At 28.1% G+C, this 26,231-nt stretch overlaps 8 protein-coding genes across 8 annotated transcripts; 6 read left to right on the top strand and 2 right to left on the bottom strand.

The window, feature by feature from the left end:
* Nucleotides 1-898: 898 nt before the first annotated feature.
* Nucleotides 899-3,057, bottom strand: OCT59_006249 (uncharacterized protein; the record flags this gene model as incomplete). Its single annotated transcript, XM_066141142.1, has 5 exons — nt 899-1,280; nt 1,357-1,671; nt 1,746-1,903; nt 1,976-2,719; nt 2,794-3,057. 5 exons carry the CDS (start codon nt 3,055-3,057, stop codon nt 899-901), a joined length of 1,863 nt encoding a protein of 620 aa, XP_065997963.1.
* A 2,140-nt stretch (nt 3,058-5,197) lies between these two features.
* On the top strand, nt 5,198-5,587 carry OCT59_006248 (uncharacterized protein; the record flags this gene model as incomplete). Its single annotated transcript, XM_066141141.1, has 1 exon — nt 5,198-5,587. The coding sequence occupies one exon, from the start codon at nt 5,198-5,200 to the stop codon at nt 5,585-5,587; it is 390 nt and encodes a 129-aa protein (XP_065997962.1).
* Nucleotides 5,588-6,331: 744 nt separating this feature from the next.
* Nucleotides 6,332-6,637, top strand: OCT59_006247 (uncharacterized protein; the record flags this gene model as incomplete). Its single annotated transcript, XM_066141139.1, has 1 exon — nt 6,332-6,637. The coding sequence occupies one exon, from the start codon at nt 6,332-6,334 to the stop codon at nt 6,635-6,637; it is 306 nt and encodes a 101-aa protein (XP_065997961.1).
* Nucleotides 6,638-14,073: 7,436 nt separating this feature from the next.
* On the top strand, nt 14,074-14,838 carry OCT59_006246 (uncharacterized protein; the record flags this gene model as incomplete). The annotated part of the gene is made up of 2 exons (XM_066141138.1): nt 14,074-14,398; nt 14,468-14,838. The coding sequence occupies 2 exons, from the start codon at nt 14,074-14,076 to the stop codon at nt 14,836-14,838; spliced, it is 696 nt and encodes a 231-aa protein (XP_065997960.1).
* Nucleotides 14,839-15,074: 236 nt separating this feature from the next.
* On the top strand, nt 15,075-15,761 carry OCT59_006245 (uncharacterized protein; the record flags this gene model as incomplete). Its single annotated transcript, XM_066141137.1, has 1 exon — nt 15,075-15,761. The coding sequence occupies one exon, from the start codon at nt 15,075-15,077 to the stop codon at nt 15,759-15,761; it is 687 nt and encodes a 228-aa protein (XP_065997959.1).
* Nucleotides 15,762-15,902: 141 nt separating this feature from the next.
* On the top strand, nt 15,903-16,163 carry OCT59_006244 (uncharacterized protein; the record flags this gene model as incomplete). Its single annotated transcript, XM_066141136.1, has 1 exon — nt 15,903-16,163. One exon carries the CDS (start codon nt 15,903-15,905, stop codon nt 16,161-16,163), a length of 261 nt encoding a protein of 86 aa, XP_065997958.1.
* Nucleotides 16,164-19,302: 3,139 nt separating this feature from the next.
* OCT59_006243 (mannose-1-phosphate guanyltransferase) lies at nt 19,303-21,135 on the bottom strand (the record flags this gene model as incomplete). Its single annotated transcript, XM_025323614.2, has 7 exons — nt 19,303-19,729; nt 19,804-20,199; nt 20,273-20,431; nt 20,522-20,664; nt 20,740-20,869; nt 20,941-21,044; nt 21,111-21,135. The coding sequence occupies 7 exons, from the start codon at nt 21,133-21,135 to the stop codon at nt 19,598-19,600; spliced, it is 1,089 nt and encodes a 362-aa protein (XP_025170787.1). The 3' UTR covers nt 19,303-19,597.
* A 320-nt stretch (nt 21,136-21,455) lies between these two features.
* OCT59_006242 (uncharacterized protein) lies at nt 21,456-25,284 on the top strand (the record flags this gene model as incomplete). Its single annotated transcript, XM_066141135.1, has 21 exons — nt 21,456-21,608; nt 21,677-21,790; nt 21,852-21,897; nt 21,961-21,989; nt 22,166-22,382; nt 22,458-22,517; nt 22,606-22,696; nt 22,762-22,854; nt 22,919-22,994; nt 23,061-23,128; nt 23,194-23,356; nt 23,420-23,543; nt 23,621-23,721; nt 23,812-23,948; nt 24,014-24,143; nt 24,209-24,313; nt 24,394-24,567; nt 24,634-24,724; nt 24,799-24,913; nt 25,157-25,189; nt 25,269-25,284. The coding sequence occupies 21 exons, from the start codon at nt 21,456-21,458 to the stop codon at nt 25,282-25,284; spliced, it is 2,136 nt and encodes a 711-aa protein (XP_065997957.1).
* Between the last annotated feature and the right edge of the window lie 947 nt (nt 25,285-26,231).

Below are 26,231 nucleotides of genomic sequence, written 5' to 3'. Positions count from 1 at the left end.
TACCGTACCGTTTAAATATAATCTCATGTTACGCCTGTTCAAAATCCGGTTTATTTATTTTTGATTGGACTGATAAGTGATACGAAAAGTTTTTTTGTAATTAAGATGTGTAATTATGACGTATAGTGCAATATAATTGGGTTTGTGAAACTTGAGTATGACTAAAAAAAAATATTTGATTTCACATGATGATTAACATTAACTGACCAATAAAATTTATCGAATTTTGCATTCGAATTACAATAAGAATGTGGGTTTCATAAGATTTAGTAAACAAAGAAAAATGGGTAAGTAAATTTGCTTGCTATTCCTTTGTCACAAAGGCTGAATTAAAATATTCCTTTCGTCATGAAAGGCTAAATCCTTGGTTAAAATAATCGATATTCCTTTTGTCACGAAAGGCTAAAATAAGATTCCTTTTGTCACGAAAGGCTTTAAAATAAGATTCCTTTTGTCACGAAAGGCTAAAATAAGATTCCTTTCGTCACGAAAGGCTAAAATAAGATTCCTTTCATCACGAAAGGCTAAAATAAGATTCCTTTCGTCCCGAAAGGCTAAAATATGTTTCCTTTCATCTTTAACATTCCCATTCCTTTGTTAAAATATGATATTTAATTGCCGATCCGTATATAATGGGTAGAAATTAACATAGTGAAGCGTGGGGCTATTAATGTAGATCACCACTAATTTCATCATTTTGCACTAACCAAAAAATTTGACACATTCGTTACTAAAAGTAGTTATTAAATTACATCATTTATCACATGTCCGAAAAGCCACAAAAATAATAAAAAGTTTTTTTTTCGTTTTATTTTAAAAAGTTTTATATAAGGGAACGGCAGATTTCATAGTACTTTTCAACATATAATGAGATTCAAAAAATTCAAAATATTTAAATTTAGCCTCTTTTTTGCCGCTTGCTGGCTCTATTGTGAGTAGTATTCGTAATTAAACTACTTTCTTCAAGTGCACATTGCTCCAATGCTTTTTCGGACATTTCTTTTTTAGAGGAGGCACTATACCTTCCTATCCATCCCTTTATTGTTTTTACTTCCGGAATATCTTCAACGCTAAGTTCATTTTCATGTGCTAACTCTTTCAAACTTTCATGCATTTTTTCAGCAGTGTATCGGTCTTTTGGATTGAGATTACCTGCATGAAAATAAGCCTGCAAGTATTGTATAACTTTCTTGCTTATGCGTTTACCTCCTCCTTTATTACCCATTTTTTGATTTTCTTTTAATGCCCAGCCAGGTTTCAGTGGAAATTCTGTATCAACCCTATCAATATTTGAATTGTTAGTATTTTTATTTTTATTTATTTATTTTTTTATAAAATATAGAAATTCAAACTTACCCCATTTGATTTGATATTGGAGTTGGTGAATTTTGCGTTTCGTCACGTTCAAGTGATTTTTGCATACCTTTTTTCATTAACAATGATGTTAACCATGGTGTTTTTGGCTTTGTTGGTGTTGTATATTCAGGATTAGGACGATTTATTTCACCACAAAATGTATTTATGTCAGCGGGTGAAAATTCTGTCCATTTTCCAATATTTGGAAGCGATTTTGCTCTAACATATCCTGCAGCCTCCTCAGTTATTGGCCAATCCCACACAAACCATTTGGAGATGCCAGGTATGGTTTTAGGTTTTTTATAATTAGTGTTGCTATATTTGAGAAATAAAGAATAATGACGTGATTGTAAGGAATTCCAACAAATTTAGTAATATAATATTCATACCATGATTTTTCTAAAACCATGTTTTCATTATTTTTATTCCGATTAGGTTCAATTTGAGCAACTGAAGTTCCACTCAATTCTTCTATTGCTCTTTCAATATCTTGACCTGATGTAAGTTCACAACCAATTCGAACATATCGTTTTATTGCATGAGCAATCTTTTTTATTTACAAAAATAAATATTTTGAATAAAAAAAAAAATATGAAAAACCAAACAACAGCTAACATACCGTTGCATGGTGTGAATCTACAGTGGTTTTGGCTTCACCAGGTTCCAAAAATATCCACCCACGTACCTCAACTCCATACCAATCATACCAATGACTTACAATAGCCATGAGCTCAGAATTATGATAATGGCCACCATTATCAGAAATGATTTTAATCCAACGTGGACGAGGACTTATGGTATTAAATACAGCTTCAAAACAAGATGCCGTAAACCAGGCATCTTGTTTCGTATCACAAGACCAATGGTCATATGCTTGGACATCCATTTTTTCATTGTTTTTTTTTTGAAAAATAAGAGTTGTGTGAAGTGTCCAGCCTCTTTTGCCAAAAAATTCGCTTTTTGTTTCTCTTGCTGTTGCTGGAAGAATACGCATTTTGTAATCAACTACTATGATAGCTCCATGATCATCTAATTCATCTAACACTGCATTGAACTGTGCACTCAAATATTTTTTTCGTGTTTGATGAGCAAGGTAGCAGGTGAGTTTTTCCTGATATTCTGAAAGTAATGTATTATATGAATGTCCTAATAAATGCGACAAAGTTGCAAAAACTTCAAAAAGTTTGTCACATGCTGCACAACGTGAAAAGTGTTGCTCTACACATTCGCCAAATGCATGCAGTAAACAGTGATTTATACAATCCACGTGTTTTGTTGTGCCATTATCGTGTACTAATAATTCGTTTTCATAATTTTTTTTTAAGTGACGGCGAAGCATTTCCAATTGAGTTATCAATTCATTCTAACAATAATACTGTTTATAATTAGAATTTTTATGAAACAAGTATAATATAAGGTAATTCAATGTTTTTTTACCTTCGTTTTCGTATTTGTAATATTATTTGATACTAATTTGATCAAATCTTCAAATGGTTGATAAGCATAATCATTACAAATAAGACAAAGTCCTCCCAAGTCATCACGATATTTGAATCTTCCATTTTGCAAACGAGCCATAAAGGAAGTTCGTTTCATTCCATCAGGATATATAGCTGAGAATCTTTCCCATAATGCACTTTTTTGATCTTTAAGATAGAGAACGGGTAATTGTGTTTTTTTGTCAATATGATATGAACTCATATTCACGTTTGCTTTATCAGCAAAAAATAATTCAAATTCTCTTTCTTTAACTTCAGCCATTCATTTACGAACAATAATAGGTTTATCAAGAGCCTTACAACCTGGACCATTTTTATGATGATGTTCACGAGCAGCGTGAACTGTTTTTGGCGAAACCTAAGTGAGATTTTGTATTTAGTCATATTTTTTATTTAGTATGTATTATTATACAATTATAATTTATCATACCTGTAAATTTTTCATCAATTCTTCATAAGTGAAATTCTCCGCAACTATTGATAAAATTCGAATTTTTCCACTTGAACCATTAGGATTAGCATCAAGACTTTCACATAATGAATACCAAAAAACATTTGCAGTGTCTTTACAATTTTCAAATTCGTCATTTCTAATTGTTGAATTTAGCGTAGTATTCAAAAATCCATTTGAAAACAAATTGGATATTGTTTCAATATCACCTTTAGGATCCTTAGCACGACTCCAAAATTCCATCTATAGGATATTTTGTAATTAGATAATAAATAAATAATGTAATATTTCTTATAATAATACTTACATCAGATACGTCCCTTTCAAATGGAGTAATATTTTTACATCCAATTGCTTCAAGCATTACTCTCCAGTACCCGAAAGGCTCATGCATGTTAATTTCATGATTATCATTATAAAAATCACGAATAAAGCTTTTTATTTCAATAATAGTACTTTTTTGATTATACCAACGATTTAAAATACGATACCAAAGTTCATCATCTCCGGGTACATGTTTTTTTAGATATAATTTGAACATGTATTGCATAATTCTTTTATTATTCCAATCATCAAGAGTGCAAGTCTTAGAAAATAGTCTTTCATATCGTTCTTTAAATTTAAACTGCACGAGTGGATGATTAATTCCAAAAAGATCGATCCCATCACAATTTCGTAATAATTGGGTTTGATTCCAAACTGAAGAAGCTGTTATGTCTTGAAATTGTTTTACCATTTCACCATTTTGAAAAATACTAATTGAAAATAATCCTTCCTCAATTTTCTGCCATATCACACTTTGTTTTTGTTTATATTTATACGTAAAACTAGCTGCAAACCCTTCGTAATTATTATTATCTGGAATAGATGCTATAAAAATTGTAATATTATATAAACAAATTGTAAAAGGACGAAAATCCACATCATTGAGCATTTGTTGAATCATATAAGAATCATGAAAACCTAACATTGTTGCTCCTGGATATTTTGTTTTATTTTTATTACCAAATACGCGTCCATAAATGGTGTTTATAGCAGCAGAAGAACTAAAACAAACTCCACTATTAATTCCTTCTCCTTCACAAATAAAACCTGGTGTATTTGGATTTTCTAAGTTGCGAACTATTCTAATAATGAAGTGTTTTTGATTGAGTTTTAAAGCAACTTAAAAGCCGAGTCTTATTGGAATAGCATAGGTATTAGAATCTTGAATTTGGGAGTCAGAATAATACCACCAATCTCGTGAAAAAGGGCCATAATGAAGTTCTGGCACCAGGTTACCAATAGCAACAAGTTTTCCAGGAGTAAAGTGTCCTTTTGACATTTTTGAAAATGGGGAACGCGAGATTCAGAACGTATTCGTTTTTAATTATAAATCATAGCCCCGCAATAGTTACACAAAATTTCTACCCATCACATGAGGATCAGCAATTAATATTCCTTTATTGAAATCAAATATATTATATGAAAAAGTATATATCAAGAATGAATCATTTTTCTTTTTTTTAATATAAAGTATTAATTTATTATTTTTAATTTTATTTAATAATAATATAGGTAAGAAAAGACATGAATGTTGTCGTGATCATAAATTATCAGTTTTCTTTGGTGGTAAGAACACGAAAGAGTTAAAAGGGATAAAATCGAAAGACGTTAAGGGATGGTTAAAGAATAGATTTTCTTACAATTTTGTACATATCAGAAAGGATCCTGATTGGGGGTAATGAAATAAAATAATTAATATATACAATTTTTAATTAATAATTTAATTAAATGAACATTTGTTATATTTAGGCATGGATTTGTGCACTTCGAAAATGATGATGATAAAACTAGATTTTACAATTATGTGAGAAACAAAAAATTTATCGGACCTTTAAGTAAAACAATCATGTTCGCAGAAGCACGTCCAAAAGGAGGAGATGATGATGATTATGATGATGATGATGATGATGATGACGACGATGATGATGGACGATCTGTAAGCACTATTATTACATTAATGAAATATAAATTAATGAAGGAATTATTACTTATTAAAATTTTTTATAAAAAATTAGAATACACAAAACCAATCACTACAATCCCCGTACAGCCACCCCTATCACAACCATCACCACAATCATCACCGTTACAACTCCCACCACCACAATCACCACAATCATCACCGGTACAACTCCCACCACCACAATCACCACAACCATCACAATCACAATTACCAGCTTACAATATTTTTGAAGTTGAAATTAATATCACAATTACCAGCTTACAATATTTTTGAAGTCGAAATTAATAGGTATTAATATTAGTTTATTTATATTAATATTAATTGTTTTTATTAATATTTTATTTACTTTTTTTTTGGTAAAGCTGTTTAATTGTAGATATTTTTATTTTTAATGTGAAAAATCTCTCTGTTGATGTAAATATTAATAATACGAAACTCATATTTGTCAAATTTGAGTACGATTTGCCAAAAGATCCTGAGGGATCCAATTGCCTATTAAGAGAAGCAGTTTTTCCGGACAAGGAAGTTATTCTAAATCTGGAATTACCCAAAAGGCAAGTTTATATATTAAATTAGTAAAATTGTAATTTAATTTATAATTTAAAAACTAATAATTAATTTTTTTTCGATCATGATGTGGTATGATCAACGCTAAGGTTGCTTGCCGAAACCTAGGGGTTTAGGCAAGATGGCGTTTCGCCGAAAAGCGAAATTCTGCCGAAACTATATTAAAGTTATATTAAAAAACTGGCGAAACTTTGGAGAAAGGCGAAACTGCCGAAACTTATTATAAATGCCGAAACTGCCGAAACTCTGCCGAAACTATAATAAATCTATAGTAAAATTTTGACGAAACTAATCGTAGGATTTTGAAGAGGTTTAGACAAGCAACCTTAATCAACGCAAAAAAAAGGGATAAAAAAAATTTTTTTTTTTTATTCAATTAATTATTTCTTTTTTTTTTTATATTTAGATATTTGTTTTTTTTTTGACTTGCATTTTTTAACTATCATTAAAATGTCTTCTCAAGATTTTGATAAAGAACAAGGAATTCGTAAAAAAGGCTCGCTTATTAAACATTGGCAGCCATCGCAACCGCAATATCAACAACCTCAGTCTCAACAACCGCAACAATCTCAACCCCAAACTCTATTTCAGTGGCCGCGACAACCTCAACAATTTCAACAATCTCAACCTCAACAATTTCAATGGCCGCAACCACCTCAATCTCAATGGCCTCAACAACCTCAACAAACTCAACAACCTTCAATGGTCGCAACAACTTCAACAATCTCAACTTTAATGGTCGCAACACCTCAATAGCTATAAGAGTATCAATCGTCACCGCTACCTCAATCATCGCTCTATCGTCTATCATCGCCTCAAATTGGTCAAGAAGAAATAGGTGACTTATAGTTGATATTCAGTATTCTTTCTTTTTATGATATGAATAATTCACTTACCTTGATATCTATCTAATAATTGTAGACGAAATGTTAAAAAAGAAAGAATTGAGAACATAACGAGTAAAGCGTCAGATCATCTTGCAATTAAGTAGTCGGTTTGGGCTTGTTTTCCTGAATACGTCAATATGGTTGCCGGAAGGCAATATAAGAAAAGCCAAAGTTCTATATTATCAACAACTCTGATGGAATCTTCTCCGGCTAGTTCTCCATATTGTTCTCCGCGTTTGGAAAATGCACAAACACGTACTCCCAAGGTAAATATATTTACGTATCATTATAATAAATCTGTAATATTTATAATTCATATATTTCGAACCTATTTTAATTTTTATTATAGAGACGAATTTGAACAACTACTATTAATTAATAATTGGAGTTACTTTGTTAAAGACCGTCACTACCAGAGTCCTTCCAGAGCAAAGATCTAGTGAATAAAGTCAGAAATAGATGAGCGAATTATTAGAAAGCAACGTTATAGTTCCCTCCCAAATGGGGATCAAACATCATATACGTTGAATTAAGAGCATTATTTCTTCGTACAGCATCTTGACCATTCTGCTAGGAATTTAAGAGGAGTGAATTGTGGCCGAATATAGGTAGCGCGTATCAAAATAGTAGTAGTATTGGCGCTAATTTTCGCAATCTTCCCTTGAAGTTTTGGCTATATTTCGTCAGTGGTTAACGTGTGTTTCAAATGAATTACCTGAAGAAATGAAAAAAGCTCTTCGAAATGTTGTTGGATTATATGTTTAATTAAAAAAAAGACGATAAGACAGCTCGTAGCTGAAAAAATAAATGTTGCAAGATCATTGGACTTATCTCGCTATTACATAGGCGCTGACGTTCCGTTGATAATGAAGAGAGTAGTAATGATGAAAGAAAATCACGATTGCGAAATAAGGTATATTGTGTATTATATGTTTTTATTATTATATATATTTATACACGTGGAATTATCAGTTTTCACATCGTAACAATTTTTTAATATCTATAATTTTTCTGAAAAATCTTTTTTGAACGTAGGAGGGAAAGCAAAAAAAAAAACCATGGGGATGTCTTCGTGATATACCGCTTCGATATTAGCGATATCAAGATTTTTTTTAATTAATTGTAGGTTTGTATCACGTGAAGTTCAATATTCAAGGAAATTTTGTAATATACCACATGATGCTTTTAGTAATAAAATAAACAAAAGTCTAATTTTTTGCAAATTAATTTTTTTTTGTTATAATTAAGGATGACGGTTATGATATTGCGAACATTACGAATTATGATGTCTAAATTTTCGCAATTTCGCAACCGCATTTATTCTGCAACGTTACAATTATTCCGCAATACCATAATTAATCACAGTTAATTTGCAATATCGTGATTAATTAAACTGGAGGTAATCACCAAATAAAAGCAAAGACAAAATTACGAACATACATCAATTCAAAATTTTAACAAAAAAAACAACAAATTGGAAAAGAGATATTTTGATGCTATTGACCGTTCGGTTACTAAAGCTTTTGATATGAGTATTGAGTAGCATCCCATTTAGTGTTATTGAAAACCTTGGTTTATTGATATGATTAAAACTTTACAACCAGCGTACAACCTACTACCAACTCGACAAATTTTAAGTGGAACGTTATTACAAGCTGAATTGGCTCGTGTAAATTTACGAATCTATAATGAATTAGCTAAGGAAACTAATTGTACGATTGGTAAATTTCATTATTATTTCTTTATTAATATTCTGATTTTAATTTTGTTTCTTCTATTTGTTATCTATTCTAAGATTCACATGATCATTTTATCAGCTCTATGGGACCACACCGCCGAATTATCTCTCAAAATCATCCATCAATTCTCGATATACGGTGCATTGCGCGTTGCGTTAATTTAATCAGTTCTGACATGATTAAATGCGCAAATGTAATCTCACAAGATTTTTCAAAAATTCGGCTATAGGCGCGGCATTACTTAAAGCGCTATTCAATTAAAAAATATACAAGGAGGAGGTCTAAAATCGTACGTGGAGACAAGGTGGATGACGGTGTATGAATGCACAAGCTCAATCTGGCGTTAAAAGATGCTTTGCAACATTGTATTCTCTAAGTCTATTAAGAAGAAGTTACTTTTTGAGATAACTAATGTATATTACTTAAAAATATTACTTAATTGAATTCTAGATAATCACAAATAAAATCAATATTGAGAAATCATGGATTTTTTGACGATATTCGTATGTTTTAAGGATGCAATGTTAAAATTAGAAGGTAAAACGCAACTCTATCAGTAATAGCTTCTCAAAATCGCATAAAATATCAGAATTTTATTTTATTAATATGACAGCACGTTATACATTTAAAAGTTTTTTATTAATTTGTAAAAAAATAAAGTTTAATATTTACGGTATTGCGGATGAGTTGCGATACCACAAATGAGTTGCGGCAATGAAGTGACAATATCAAATCAATATCGTAAATACTTTTTTTTTTATTTGAAATTACCGACATCGTAATGATATCAAGACTGTGCCGATTAGATATTTTTGAATAGATATTGTCATGATATCTCGGCGATAAATTGGGGGATGAAGTGACGATATCAAATCAATATCGCAAATACTACATCTTTTTTTTTGAAATTACTGACATCGTAATGATATCAAGACTGTGCCGATTTGATATTCTTTTGAATAGATATCGTCACGATATTTTCACGATAAATTATGGTGATAATGTGACGATATCATATCAATATCGTAAATACATCTTTTTTCTTCCTGAAATTAACAATATCGTAACGATATCAAGACTATACCGATCAGATATTCTTTTAAATAAATGTTGTCCCGATATTTTCGTGATAAATTATGGTGATGAAGTGACGATATCAAATCAATATCGAAAATACTACATCTTTTTTTTTGAAATTACTGACATCGTAATGATATCAAGACTGTGCCGATTTGATATTCTTTTAAATAGATATCGCCACGATATTTTCACGATAAATTATGGTAATGAAGTAACGATATCGAATCAACATTATAACAATATCATCACGGAAATTGATACCATTATGACATGAAATTTATATCGTATCCATATCAATTCAACATCGCTCAAATTTTCAAGGTTTCTGTAAAGTTTATACAGTAATTCATTTTTCATCTTTAAAAATTTAGCAAATACAAATTTTACAACATTTTTTTTTCTATTAAACTCAGAAAAATAAAATATGGATCATTAGATTTATCTTGTTAAGATATATTATATTTATTATTTTCATATCTCTAGGATTGATGAATCAAAAGTTATTTGCATTTTACTGTTTTTAGACATTTAGCAATAACTTCTGATTTATTAAACTTACAGACTTGAAAATACTGTAGTTAGATGCGTCTTAATTAGACAAATCCAATAAATCATAAATCATTAAATTCTGATTATTAAATATCAAAATAATGTAATTTAATGGTCATTTTTTAGAAGTATCTGGATACTTTTGGCAAATAGATGTATATAGCCATATTTTATATATTTAATATTAGAAATATTTTTAGTGTAAAATTTTTCTATATATATGTATGCTTTTATTTTTCATGTAAAAATATATTAAAGGTTATTTAGTTTAAAATTCATGATGAAGTAATTTAGATATTAATAGATTCTTTATTTGTATCTAATAATCAAATACTCAAGGTAGTGATACTGTTATATTCACATCTAATTGGATTATTATAATTGTTTAATTCTTTATTTATGTCTAATCATATATACTAAAGTATTGCTATACTTTATTCATATTTGATTGGATTATTATTTGTATTAGTTTATTATTTTTCTTATTTTAATAAACCTTCTGCTTACCCTTTATATTTTATTTACATTTATAAATGTTAAAGAATTGATTTAAAAGTATCAGATGTCAGATTAATATCTGAAATACATTATTATATGAAAAAACTGAAATATATTGAGAATTTGAGATTTGAGTTTATGTTAAAGAGTTAATATAAAATCATTAATATTGTAGTCATTAACATTCTTCTTAAACCTTTTGTTATTTTAATAGGTTTACTATATAAAAGATTAAATCTGTTACTTTATAGCTCTGATTTAGAATAGAATTACTAACAAAAAGAAAAATTATACAAAGAATTCCAAGATATATTAATACTACATTATAAAAATTTTAAAAATAAAAAAATAAATAAATGCAAAATTCCATTCTATTTTTTCATTTCTTAATTAAGCATTAGAAAATTAAAAAATTTCATTAAACTATATCAGATGATAATGAAGTGTATAAAAGATCTTTTTAAATCAAATACAATAGATTTGATACATAAAATTACATTAAAAAAATACTTTATTTGAAAAATAATTTTAATTTAAAGTTTAGTAAAATCATTTGCAAAAATAACTTTCTAATTCAATAAAATGCTATTGATAGATTTTTTATAATATTCTGAAGGAATACTTTTTAATGCAATTTTAATATAGTACTTTTCAAATAGTTTTATCAGAAAATTTAATAAAATATGCAAACATAATGTTGAAAAAGTATTATGTCATAATATTGTATATTAATTACAGGTATTATGCAAATGTAATACTATATAAATTATAAAATTTTTTCAAGTTTGCGAAATCTATGAATTTTAAAATTTAAAATTGTATGTTAATATTATTTCAAAATCTAGTGATTGAAATTTTGTAATTTTTGGTTTATCAAATTCGTCTTACTAAAAGGATTTGAATGGTAATAATTTAATATTTGTAGGATTAATATTCATTACATAATTACACTCTAAAAGCCTAAATAAAACCTATGATATTTTCTGATTTTGTAATTAAAATTTTATGATTTATAGCTTTTTTGATCTATTTCATTGAAATAATTCGAATAGTGATAAGCACAGGTCAATCAGATTGAAATTGGTAGAATTATGATATTATTTTTAATATTTTTAAGTTTGTTTACACAAAATTGTAAAATTTATAAAATTCATACAATAGGTGATTTTATATTTTCAAAAAATATGAAGCATTGGAATTTGTTTATTGTAATTATAAATGCAAAATTATATCTTATTTATATTATATTAATATATTATAATTTACAAAATTTTAGCAAAATAAACTATCCAGATAATTTTGATTACCCTCTATATTAGAAATTTATCATTGGAAAAATCTTTTCTTATTATATACTGTACAGTATTAACTACTAGTCCAATCAAACAGTTTTTTGTAACATCATCAAGACTCTAAGTATTCTTATAGAATTCTGCTTATTTATAAATTATAATAAAGATTATTGTAGAAAATTAACCCTTTACTAATAATTTTTACCTTACTTTTTTCTTAAATTTTATTGATTAATTAGCTAAAAAGAAAAAAAATCATAACAATGTAATATAAAATTTTCTTTTATAATAAGATCTGCAAAGAATTTTATATATAATTAAAATTCTTCTATTAATTTTTCATTTTATTCTAATTTCATTTTTTTTTAAATTCCAGTTTTTTGGTTAAATTATAAAATCTTATTTAATTTATAAACAAATTGTGAAGGATCAAAATAATCAAATTGCAATACTAGAAAAAGAAAAATTAAAAAATTCTAAATGTCTTTAAAATAAGATGATTAAAAAATCAAATAATACTATATAATAAACCATCAACATGTTTAAATTTTTTTGATTACCTTTTATAAAAAAAATTGATTCTTTTTTTTGTTTTGTTTCTTCATTTTTTTTATTCTTTTTGTTCTAACCAACTCTTCTTTATTTTTAAGTTCCAGTTTTTTAACTAGATTCTATTTACTTACAAATTTATAAAATAAAATAGGATCATAAAATTTAGTGTTTAAAAATTGTAAAATTTAATTAATAAATATATTAAATATAGTGAAAATATATTAAATGTTTGTTCTATGTTGTTATTAATAAAAAGTAATAAATGTTTTATTATAGTAATATGATTCTGAAAAATTGTTTTTTCAAATTTCTAAATTTCTGTTTAATTGGAAATTTTTGAAAATGAAGAAAGTAATGCATATTAGGGTGCATTTTGGCTTTTCAATTTGAAAATATGTCTTTTTTTCATTTTTTTGCTTCATTTCTTTGTTCTTTTATTTTTTTTTGTTCTAACTAACTCTTCTTTTTTTTTAGATTCTAGTTTTTCTTTAACAACTTGACAACTTCAGTGCTTTAGCATTCAGTTCCATATTTTAGTTCTAAAGTGAGTTCTTTTTTTTTGTTTATATTTGTTTTTTTTTTATTTTTGCTTTATTTTAATTTATTTCCTTTTAGATTTCAGTTCTTTCTTCAGCTACCTTAATACTTTGATATTTCAGTTTCACATACAGGTAAGTTTTTTTCTTTTTTTGTTTCCTTTTCATTTTCTAAATTCATTTTTAACTTTTTTTTTTTCTTTTTTTTTGTTTATTTTATTTTATTTATTTTATTTTTTTTTATTTTCATATTTTTTCACTATACTTTTTTTTTATTTTTTTTAATATCAAAGAAAAAGAAAAAATAAAAAATAAAAAATAAAAACTAAATGTATAATTATTTTTAACATATTATATATATATAAATATCAAAATTGGTATTTTTACACATGATGTAATTATACAATTGTAAATTGTTATTTATGTGAATAGTCTAAACATAACGCTTATGTAATTGCAATGTTTTTAAATATTAAATTTTTACCTTAAATTTAATGGTGACCTATCTTATAAGTAAGCAAAATCCTATTTTTATTAATTACTTCTCTAAGGGTTTTAATAATTATTTCTTCTGATGGTAGTATTCTATATAAGCCAATTCACTTAAGCTAGCTTACAAACTAAACTTCAATATAATTTATTTGAACTGACTCATAAACTATAAGTTGACTCACAAGTTTCAGAACTTTATTATTATTATTATCAGTCAGTACAGTGCGCGTCACCTATACTCTACATTGATTTTACCCTTTTTTAAAATTTTATAACCCTTAAAATTCAAATGATATAAAAAATCTAAACCACAAATATGAAACTTTGAGACACAAAGAACAGTTGTTGTGGTTTACTTTTTTCCGATAACAAATCCGTCAATAGTTATAAAGTTTTGAAGTTAGGTCAATTTATTAGTAAAGCCAGAAATTCAGAATCATAATTTTGGCCAGAATTAGTTCAGATTTCGTAATTCTGGCCAAAATTAGTAAATCACGTAAAATGTTGTGAAACACATCGCATCTCTTTTTTTTTGATCGATTGCAAATTTTTTCTTTTTAAAACAAAATGACACGTTCATTAAAAAAACGCTGCATTACTTTAGCTAAATCTCGTAATGCCAATGGTATTTTTACTGCTGAAAATCGTAATGAAACAAATTTTAAGGAAGAAATAAGAGAAATTGAAGATTTTTTAGAAGAAGATTGGGGTGATGATAATGATAGTGAATGGGAAGAAGATATAGATCTAACGTTATCAGAAGCTAATTATAAAAGGCTTTTGAAATTAGAATTAATATGGAAGAAAGATGCTCACTTGGAAAAAAAAACACGTAGACCATATTTAACTGGATCAACTAAAAAATCTACATTTTATGATAATTATGGACCAAGTGGAAAATAGACTAAAGCTGCAGAGGGTACATTAAAATTAACAAGTTTTTTTAGCCCAAAAAATAAAGAAATAGAAATTCTTACAGAAGATGATGGATGGAATTTTAAAGGAGTTGAAGTTAAAATCGAAGATTTAAAGGAAGAATTAAGGAGAGATCAATACAAAATGTCAGTAATTGAATATAATAAAAAAAGAGCAATATTTGAAATGTTAAAACGAATTAAATTTAAAGAAAATGAAAAAGGATTAATAAAAGCAAGTGTTGAAGCTGCAGAATTGGTCTTTATTGAAAGTCGTCTATATAAAGCACGATGTATTAGAGTTTGGGCAAAATATTGGCTTCAACATTTTCAACTTCCACCAACCTTTCAAGGTAAACATCAAAAAATTATTCGATTAGTTGATGATGAAGATGTAGTAGCAAAATGTCAAGCCTAGATTCGTAGTCAGGGAGGACATACAACACCAAAAAAGTTCAAAGAATTTGTTGAACAAACTCTTTTACCTGAAACTGGAATTACTAAACAAAAAACTATTTCTGATTCTACTATAAGACAGTGGTTAAATGTATTAGGTTTTTTTCATCAATAACAAAGGCAAGGAGTATATTGATGGACACAAAAGAGAAGATGTAGTAAAATACTGAAAAATATTTCTAGAAGAAATGGATAAATATGAACCATATATGGCAAGTTATGAAGGAGAAACAATGGATAAAATCTTGCCAAATCTTCAAAATAGTAAAAAAAAAACATATTTTGGTAATATATGATGAGTGCATTTTTTATTCTAATGATGGCAAGCGTGAAGTATGGGCAAAAACAGGTGAATTGCCATTACGAAAAAAAGGGAATGGTCGATCAATTATGGTAAGTGAATTTTTAACAGAAGCATGTGGACGGTTTAAATTAAATGCTCAAACAATTGAAAATTACCCTAATATCCCACAAGAAGCTTGCATTTATTTAATTCCTGGCAAAAATCAAGAAGGATATTGGACAATGAATCATTTGTTAGAGCAAGTAAAATCAAAAGCAATTCCGATTTTTGAGGCCTTATTTCCCACCTGTATTGCTGTATTTGCATTTGATAACAGTTCAAACCATGCTGCATTTTTGCCAGATGCACTTGTAGCGAGCAAAATGAATCATTTTCCAGGTGGAAAACAACTGGTAATGCGAAGTACAACTTGGGGAGACAATAATCAACAAGATATGTGTTTTTCAAATGATTATTTTGATGAAAAATTGCGCGAAAAACCTAAGGGAATGAAACAAATACTTTTAGAAAGAGGAAAATGGAAGGAGGGGTTGAGAGCAGATTGTCAATTATGTAAAAATGGAGATAAAGATCCTAACTGAGTTGATTGTTGTGCAAGACGAATTATATCTTTGGAACCAGATTTTGTGGCTCAAAAAGGTGCATTACATGAAATTATTTCAACGGCAGGTCACAAATGTGTATTTTATCCCAAATTCCATTGCGAGTTAAATTATATTGAGATGTATTGGGGAGCCACAAAAAAATTTACACGTGAAAACTGCGATTATTCTTGGGCGGGGTTGCAAAAAACAGTTCCTTTAGGTTTAGATTCTGTTAATTTAACTACAATCAGAAAATTTGCAAGAAAAACGTGGTGTTATATGGATATTTACCGTAAAGGAATTGGAGGAAAGTTAGCAGAATATGCTGTGAAAAAATATAAATCTCACAGACGTGTTCCTGATAATATTTTAGAAGAATTAAATAAAGTTGAAATATAAAAAATGCGATAAATTTCTTTTTTTAAACAGAATTTAATTGGTTAAAATTATGTGTAATGTCACATAATTTTACCATGAATTTCAGACTATTGTAAAGTATAGATGACGTGCACTGTAGATGTTTTATTTCTCTTGCTGATCATTAATTAAAATATTTTGTATAACTATAATTGAATATATCACCACATAGTTAAAAAAAAAAATTTTTAATACAATGATTATATAAATTAAGTAAATTATCGCCATTTTCAAAATAATGTACGTAGTTAAATTTGAATAAAAAAAAAAGAAAACTGAAACCCAGACAAAAACTGACAAAATATAGATAAAAAATGGATGAAAACTGGGTGAATATTGGTATTTGAATATATAATTACAAATAAACTGTATACATAGGACCCCGAAATATATATGTAGAGGTCAGATCCAGAAGTGGTCCAAAATATGCATTCTTTCAGGACCAGAATTACGATAATTTCAGCCATTATCTAAATTAGAAAATATTATTTTGGCTGGGATTATCCATAAAAGGAATGATCTACATGATTTTTTGACTCATTATACGCAAACTCTGACCTGACCCTTTTATGTATATTTCGGGGTCCTGTGTACATTATTTTGAAAATGGTGACAATAGTTTATCATGTGTAATTGTGTATTATAAATATTCATTATCATTTCTCTTTAGTAATATTTTTTTTTCTTTATATATATAAGAAAGTTTGTTTCAAAAATGAAGTTTTCCTCAAAATACAACAATTTAAAGATGGATATAAAATACAATTTAAATAATGCAAATATATGTAATTTTACAAGTAGAAAAAGATATATTAAGTTAAAAAGGGCAGTTATTTAGGGAGTTTTATGTAATTGCAAAAAACCAATTTTTATAATAAAAAAAATTTTTCTTGATTTCAATAAAACTTTTAATAAAAACTTTTTTAACCAGCAATAGCATGAGCAAAATTCGATTTGATCCTGAATGTTACACAAGAATTGAACTTTTTTTATTCAAAAAATTTTATAGATTTTTCTATACATTTAAATAAAAAGCTATTAAATTTAATAAAATTTTTTATTTATATCACTTTTAAAGTACCACTTTTAATATTAAATATGCTTATGTTACTAATAAATTATGTAAAACATTTCATTCCATCATAAGATAAGTATATTATAATATAAAGTAATCTAGTCCAATAGCTTAATAAAAATTGTTTGTTTCATTAAAAATTATGTAGTTTTCAACCCTAATTCAGTCTGATCCAGTGTTGTCACCAAGTCTTACTATGAAAAACCTGGGTAATACCTACTTGTTATACAAAGTCAATATATTGGTTTATAAATTTTTAAAGATTGAAACATTTAGTAAAATATATTTCTTCTTTAACTAAAAGTTTTTGCCATTTACATAGGCAAGTTTAAAATCTTTTAAAAAAGAAAAAAAGATGATTTTTCCTATTGAAACTTCTTGTAAAACTTTAAGATCAACATTACAACTATAAAATTACTTCAGCCAATCAGAATTTCAATATTTTATCCAATCAATAAAAGTTTCTCTTATACTACTAGCAATTACTTCATTTATATATCAGGTGATCAAAAGTATATGGATATTTTTAAATAAAAATTTCATAATAAAATAATATAATAAAAATAATAATATGGATAATAAAAAATTGCAATTATAACAAAAATTATTAAGTACAGTCAACTCTCTAATATAAATGCACCCCCCTTGGGACCAGGTATAAGAGTGCATTTAAAGAGGGTGTGCATTTATAGAATACATATAAATCTATATACTATTAATCTAAAATTAAGGTAATACAAAAATTTTATAAGTAAACTATATAAAATTTTTTTTATAAAGGGTGCATTTCCAGAAATAACAGAATACACATATATAAAAACCGTGCATTTAGCATTAAGGCCCAAGTTGGAACTAGATAAAAAATGCATTTATAGAGGGTGTGCATTTATAGAGGGTGCATTTATAGAGAGTTGACTGTAAATATATTAATCTGATTGTTATTAATATTATATGTAAAAAAAATTATATATTAATAATTAATATTATATCCATTTGCAGTAATAACCACTTCAATTCTGCATAGCATGCTGTCAATTAATTTTTTAAAATATTTTGAAGGAATATCATCCTATGCATCTTTAATATACTTCTCAAGCATTTAAATATTAAATGGTAGTGGATCACAACAACGTACCATTGCTTTCATTTCTGCCCACATATTCTCAAATAGGGTTTAAGTCAAGGCTTTGTGCTGGCCATTGAAGCACCACAATTTTTGCATCTTTATGGGTGGCCATAGCAACTTTTGAATGATATGGCAGAGCATTATCTATCCTCTTGGAAAATTCCATTACCACATGGAAAATACTTATCCAAAGTTGGTATGACATAATCTTGAATAATTTTAGCATGGGTTTTACTTGTAACTGAACCTTTTAACGGAACAATTGGTCCAAGTCCACACAACCCCAAAATATTCTGCTAGGGCTGTGTCTTACAGTAACTGCAATACAATCAGGATTCAATATTTCTCCTGGTTCATGCCAAACCTTTTCCTGATGACCTTGTTGAAACTGTATAAAAGTGCTTTCATCGGAAAAAAGCACACTTCTCCATTTTCTCATTTGTCCAATTTCTATGAGCAAGAGCCCATTCAAGGCGAGCCTGACGATGTGTTTCTATCTCACATGACTGGCCTACACTACGATTGCGAACTTGAGTTTATTGCTTGATTCCATTTTTATACCATTCGCCATGTAATCCATAATTCTCTTGTTTTCCATCACAGATAGGGCATGGGCTGAGCAAATGCAAAATTATAATTATCAATCCCCCTAAAACTATTTCGGAATCTTAAGTATCTAACACGGATCTGATAATTAATTCTGAATAAGGTTTGGCTTCAAAAGTGATAGGCTTGAAATCAAAGGTTTGAGGCTTTGCTGGCGCATTTATCACGGCTTCTGATAAGCTAAAAACGTAGTTTTGCTTTATAATTAATGGCTTAAATTCAATTTAAACCAAAGAGAGTTCAAATAGTTTAAACTATCATAGTAGTTTCATTTTAAAAAAATGAAGTAGGAAATAAATAAAAATTCATTAAGTAATATTGGGTAGTGCAGTATATTGTAAATATTATTAAAATTTTACCATTCGTTTGCAATTGTTAAATTATATAATAGTGAAAAAATCATCATATAGTGAAAGCTACCAGTAAAAATTTTAAAAGTCAAAAAAAAAAAAATTCTATAATTATAATTATTATTTTTAAGTCCAAACAAATGGAGATCAATAATATTGTCAACAATGGATCGCTTCATATAATAATTTAAAAACGCCATTTAAAGCAAAGTTTTTGTTTAAAAAATTATCAATCAGTTGAAATCTGCTGATAATTTTTTTACATTATTATTTGAGGTTCCGTAATGTTAGTGGAGATACTTTTGTGAGGTAAAATGCAACCGCCATTAACATAGATCTCCTCGTTAACGGTAACATCGTCACCTAAAACTGAAACGCCCTCCAGACGAGTCTATTAAAAGACAAAAATGAAATTATTTATAAATGTAAAAATAGCGCTCTTGAGATGAATAAGTAATACAATACCCATCGTCCAAGTGTTGAATGCCATCCAACAATGCTATTTTTAACCCAAGCAAAATCTTTTACTCGCGCTCCTTCTAATATAACACATCTTTGTAATCTAACACCATCACCAATAACAACGTTTGGACCGATAGTAACATAGGGACCAATTCTACAATCTTTACCTATTTTTGCAGTAGGATCTACTAGTACATCTCCATATATATATCCGCTGTCAGGCTTTGCCAAGAGATTCGGTTGTTTGTTAGCTAAGTTTGAAAGATACAAACAAGTGCCAGTTAGAAAATCTTTAGGTTGACCAACATCCATCCAAAAACCGTCAAGTTCGAATGCATGCAATTGGGAGTCGGCTGCCATCTTTGGAAAAATTTCCTTTTCGATAGATGTAGGTTTAAGCTGTAAAAATAATATATTATCTTAAAATTTTAAAAGTTTCTGATATAAAGGTTCAGAATAATATTACACAAACCTCAATCCGATCTAATATAGTAGGATTGAAAATATAGATACCAGCATTGATTTTATTGCTAACAAACTCTACAGGTTTCTCAACAAATCGTTGAATGCACGTTGAGTCATGATGATTTACAATCACACCATACTTCGAAGGTTCGTCAACTTTGGTAACCTTGATAATTAGTAAGAGAGGATTAAACGAAATAGTTGGAACTTATATTATAAAGGGTCGCCACTCTCAATATCCACACAGTATACATACAACTATAGTACCCTCATTTCCATGAGCATTATGAAAATCTCTTAATTGTTCAAACGGAAATTCACAAATAATATCGCTATTTAATACAAAAAAGGGTGAATCATCTTTTCCAAGAATTTCACGAGCTAATGCAAGAGGACCAGCTAACGATTTGATTTATTATACCTAGGTTAATAAAATAAAGAGTATAAAGGAATACGGCTTTAAAATGTACCGACCAGTCCCTAAAGGCTCAGTTTCTACCGAGAAAGTGATTTTTACATTATATTCCTTTTCATATTTTTGAAGAAGTGAGATCATGATCTCGGGTCGATAATTAACGGCTAATACAATATCTGTTACTCCAGCCTATAAGAAAAAAATAAAAATGTAAAATAAATGTAAAAAAATGAATGAGAATTGAAATTTAAATATAAAACCTTTACAAGTCCTTCTATTTGATGTAATATCATTGGTTTATTACAAAACTCCACCAATGGTTTTGGAAGTGTAAGAGTAAGAGGCCTCAGGCGAGTACCGTATCCTAATTATAAAAAATTCAATCAAAATACGATTTGTTTAATAAATGGGCAACCATAAATTCACTTACCGCCAACGAGTATGAGAGCTTTCATGATTTGTTTGTTTTATGAATAAATGTATCGCTATAATTAAAAGCAAAAAATCACCGCCGTTTTTTTTCGGGAGGCTGTCTTTTTTTAAAACAATAAAAGCAAGAAAAAAAACTAATAAAAAGTTTCAGAAATTACAAAAGGCTGTGGAAAAATGAATTTATAAATGTGCTCGTTTTTTGTACCGACAAGTGTCAATTAACATTTGTACGATTGTAATTTAAAAATGAATTTTTTTTAGTAGTGATCACGGTTGTGACAAATTATCAACCAAGCATTTTTTATATTTTCTGATTATTTCCGATCGACAATTTTTTTAAACTATGGAAGCCTTCGTCGCGAAAACCTCGATGCTAACTCCTCACAAAATTTCTTTACTGATTTTAATTGAAGCATATTGGGAAATAATAGAAACAGATTCTACAACACCAGAAAAACTCGAACCATTGCTATTCTTTCTTATAGAAAAGATTTCGGTATTTATCACGAATTTTCTTTCAAAAAAAAGATTAAATATATAGCTCTGTGTTAATTTTTTTTACAGGATGAACAACGTTTTCCAGAACCTACACTGAAAGAACTCTGTGATGAACTTACCAAAATATCTGATAACACAGATAACACAACAAATAACTTTAGTGAAATTTTATTGGCAAAGGTAATGAATGTTGACGCGTCTTTTTGGAAATTTACTAAAGTAAAGTTTATTTAATTCATAGTTAGTGATTATAGTTACTCCCCATGAGCTTACTTTTTCGATTAAGGGTAATTTAAACTTAATTAACTAATTATTTGCTATAATTATTATTAATTAAAACTTTTTATTAGAAATGAAAAGGTTTTTTACCCGCGACGCAGTTAGTATTTGAATTCCACGTGAATATTTTTTTTTTTAATTAAAAATAGATATTCACTTCATTATTTTATTTCGATATATTATTTAAGGAACTTTTCCTGGTATTTATTACTTTTGTATTTGCAAATGTAATGTTTATTTATTTTTCTATATTTCATGCGATTATTATCAATTAAGAGAAAATATAGTTTATTAGGAATATTTGTTCGACGTTGCATCCTTGAAATGAACAAATTGATGTTTGATGATATAAGTCGATTGTATAATGCTTTCATCGAATACAGAGATAAACGTACAACGAAACCAAGTACTTTATTCATGAAAGATGCATACGTTCCCCTTGAAGTTTCAGAAATGACAGAATTAGCTCAACGATTTCATATGCATAAACAAGGTACATTATTTAACTTGTAATTCGCTAATATTTGAATGTTTTTATCTTGCTTATACTAGTATTCCTTTTTATTAGAGTTAATTCCCAAAAATGATGCAGAATCATTCTCTCATTATGTTATTACTCAACTTCGCAGTAAGAAAATCATTTGTAATAAATGAGGGAGATTTTAAACTAATTTTATTATTAATAACATTGTTCATTGACAATCTAATCTCGACAGAATATGGTGGAATTTTACCTTTAGAAATTGAGGAGAAACTCCGAAAAATACACGATAGAATTCCAGAAATTTCATCAATATATTATATAGAGTCAGTGTTAAATATAAGCGTGTCAATCTTATTTTCAACCCTATAAACTTAATATAATATTTTAGATTCGTAAAGTATATGCAAACCGGGGAGTATGAAGGAGCTTTAACCAACTTCTATAAATACTCGAATTTTTGTCCTGATGACCCAGAAAATAGGTTGGAAATTTATAATTAATTAAATTGCATGATAAAATTCTTATTGCTTTAAATCCTATTATAGGAGCTGGTATCAATATGTTCTGTTAAATTTGGTTGTTCTCCATGCCAAATTTGGACATAAAGAACAAGCCATATTGGTTTGTGCTGATTACTTTTGTGTAGTTTTAATGTTTTCTTGTCAAATTCTAATAGATTAATAATAGGCTATCCGAGAAGCAATCGAAATGGCTCGTGAAAACAATGATCAAGAGTGTCTGCGATTTGCTTTAAGGTATGCACTACAGATAAGATTTTTAGCTACGACGTATCTAATCATCGATTAACTTTGAATTTTAGCTGGCTGTATCGATTGAAATCATCTGATCAGACAACAGGAACGCATGTTAGTGCATCCGAACAACAGATGTTAGAATCACTTATAAGTAAAGCTAAACAAGCCAATTTCATGTATTTACAAGCTCTGGGAGAACTAGGAAAGTCACAACGGCAAATTCAACAGGTAATTTAATCTTTTAAATTATTTATTTAAAAGAACATGTTTTTATAATGACTCTTTATGTAGGGATCTCCACCAACCGAAGTATTTGAATCATTACTTAGGAGTTCTGTATTGAACATGAATTGTCCATTTAAAACAATGCGATTTCAAGGACATTTATTGAACGCTAGTGTATGGCAAACTTATGGTACTGTCTTTATCTATTTTTTTTTATTTATTATTATTTTGATAATACTTTGTGATTTACCTAATTTAATCTTTTAGGCAGCGATACCTTAGCAAATTTGTTTACTAATGAAGTTATCAATAATCCCGATCCTAGTCCAGAAGATCGTGTGACTGCTATATGCCAACTTGCAGATAATGTAACTAATATTTTTTTTTATAAAAAAAAAATCGGATTACTTTTATTATATGTACGAATGATATACTTATTAATCCTTTGATCATATCAGCATGTTTCGCATGGTAATTATTTGAATGCTTTTGAAGTTCTTGCAAAGTCAAAAGTACGTTTCAATGGCATAAGAAGAGCAGTCTCGCAATGGGTCTTTTGCTTTGAAAAATTAATGTATCAAAAGAGCTTTAATCGGTAAGTATGATTGTTTTTGACTTTTTGGTTGTACAAGAGTTACATTTAATTCGTTTACAAAATAGTGATGAAATTTTTAATATTGGAGCTATCGAACATCAAATTCGCGCCTGTTGTCAAGATGATGATCTTTTCCGTGCAGATTTTGAATTTAACAGAGCTCTTTATTTAGCTAAAACTGATCGACCTGACGAGGTAACCATTATATGTTTCAGATGCATATAACATTAAAAACATTAATATATTTTTTGATTCTAAAGGGAGTGGATGTCCTACATAAATTAATCAATCAGAGTTGCAGGATAGGTAACCAAAATCAAATGTTGGTAGCTAATTATTTACTCAAAATTGCTGAAATTCGCATAGTATGTCTATTTTGAATAACTTGACTGTAGTTGTATATAATCACATCAAGAAATGATATTAATTGAGTGATTTATTATAGGAGACGGAAGATCTCACTTCTGCTCTTCCCTATGTTTTAAGTTCGCTTTGCTTAAGTGAGCGATTTCATTATCAAAGTAGTTATTTCTTGGCCATTATAAGGCTTGCGCAGATCTTGCTTAATTTCGAATTAGCTGGTAGAGCAAGATCGATGATTGAAAAAATTATGCCAGTGGTATGTTATCAATTATGAAGATAATCTAAAAAGCGTAATTACGTTCCTTAATATTCTTTAATCTAGATTCTTGCAGAACATTCACTTCATCTACAGTCAATTGCACAATACATTTATGCACAGTGCTTGATTGCATGTATTAACCAAGATTTACAAGGTTTAATTTTTTACAACGTTAAATATGAAATTCATAAATAATATCATTTTTACTTACTGTCTAAATTCGTTTAGCAAATAGGAAACAATCTATCAATTGGCAAGATGTGTTGTATGCACTTGACGCTTCGCGAATAGGATTTAAGGATTTAGAATCAATTTCGGAACTGCTTAATGTTCTTCAATTAATGTCTTATATATATAATATAAAAGGGGACATTATTATGCGAAATAGATGTGCAGAAGAATTTAGGATTTTGGTGATGCTACAAGAGAAAAATAAAAGAAAACAACCAGATTGGAATATGACATATTATTCCCGTTATATACAATTGAATCAACAAGGGCAGGAATATCATGACAATGGTAATTGAAAACTATACAGAAGAATCATCAACATTTAAGATTAATGAATTGATAAAAATGTAATTAGAAATTCCGATGCGGATAAATTAAGAACTTTAAGGTATATCAAATGCTTATTTTTTAATAAATAAATTACGTAGTTCCTTTAATAATTAAGAAAAACTATTTTTTACTTCAAGCTACCCTTTTCTTTAGTTTTTTTTAAAGGTCTTTTACTAGTTAGAATATTGTATAATTATTAAGAGGAATAGTAAAAATAAAGTAATACACTAACTTTTGGCTAAAATTAAAAATATTTTTTAATTCTGGCCAAATTATAAAAAGAAGGGAGAAAGGATACGTAAAATAAATGGTTATCCTTACTTTGGAAAATATGGATTATGTATTAATAATAGAATTAGAGATACAGAAAGTGAGTTACAATCACTTACTATAAACTAAAGTTAATTATACAATATAATGCACCAATTACAACAGAAAGTAACAATTTATTTGAAAAGAAAGGAAATAATTATTGCAACTTTTAACCAAAATACTTTGAAAAGTAGTATATATTATAGGATTATTCTCTCATTTTATGAAGCGAAAAAAGAGCAAGTCTGAAATGTGTCAGGTTGACGGCGCAGTGTGGCGCAGCGATTTTCCCAAAAAAAATTAAATTGCAATTTTTTTTATTTAAATAAAACTTTTAAATTCCTGCGTTAGATGTATTTTCGTCCGCTCTGCAAATTTACTTAGAGATATACAGGCGGTTTAGAAGGCCATTTTCGAGTTATACTTATTTAACAAAAACTATTTTTTCGACAAATCCAATTTTGGAAATGATCGGCAAAGACGATAAAATCAGTTGTTATATACTAAAGTCAAAATCTACGTCCAAAATCTCCTTCCGTTTATAAGTGAATTTTGTAAAACAGATGAAAATACATCTAATGTGTAAATTTGAAAGCATTACATTAAAAAGAAAATCTTCAACTTAGATTTTTTTGAATTACTGCGCCACACTGCGCCGTCAACCTGACACACATTTCAGACGTGCGAAAAAAGATAAAGATGACGTCGCATGAGGGTAGACAATATATTACATGGTTTAGAGAAATATTTGTATCACATGATTTCTGGTGGACGTAATGTACAGTAAT

This window comes from Rhizophagus irregularis, chromosome 14 (genome assembly GCF_026210795.1).
Source record: "Rhizophagus irregularis chromosome 14, complete sequence".
NCBI lineage: Eukaryota > Fungi > Glomeromycota > Glomeromycetes > Glomerales > Glomeraceae > Rhizophagus > Rhizophagus irregularis.
Note: the sequence above shows the minus strand (reverse complement) of the source record. Positions and strands in the feature narration are given on the sequence as shown.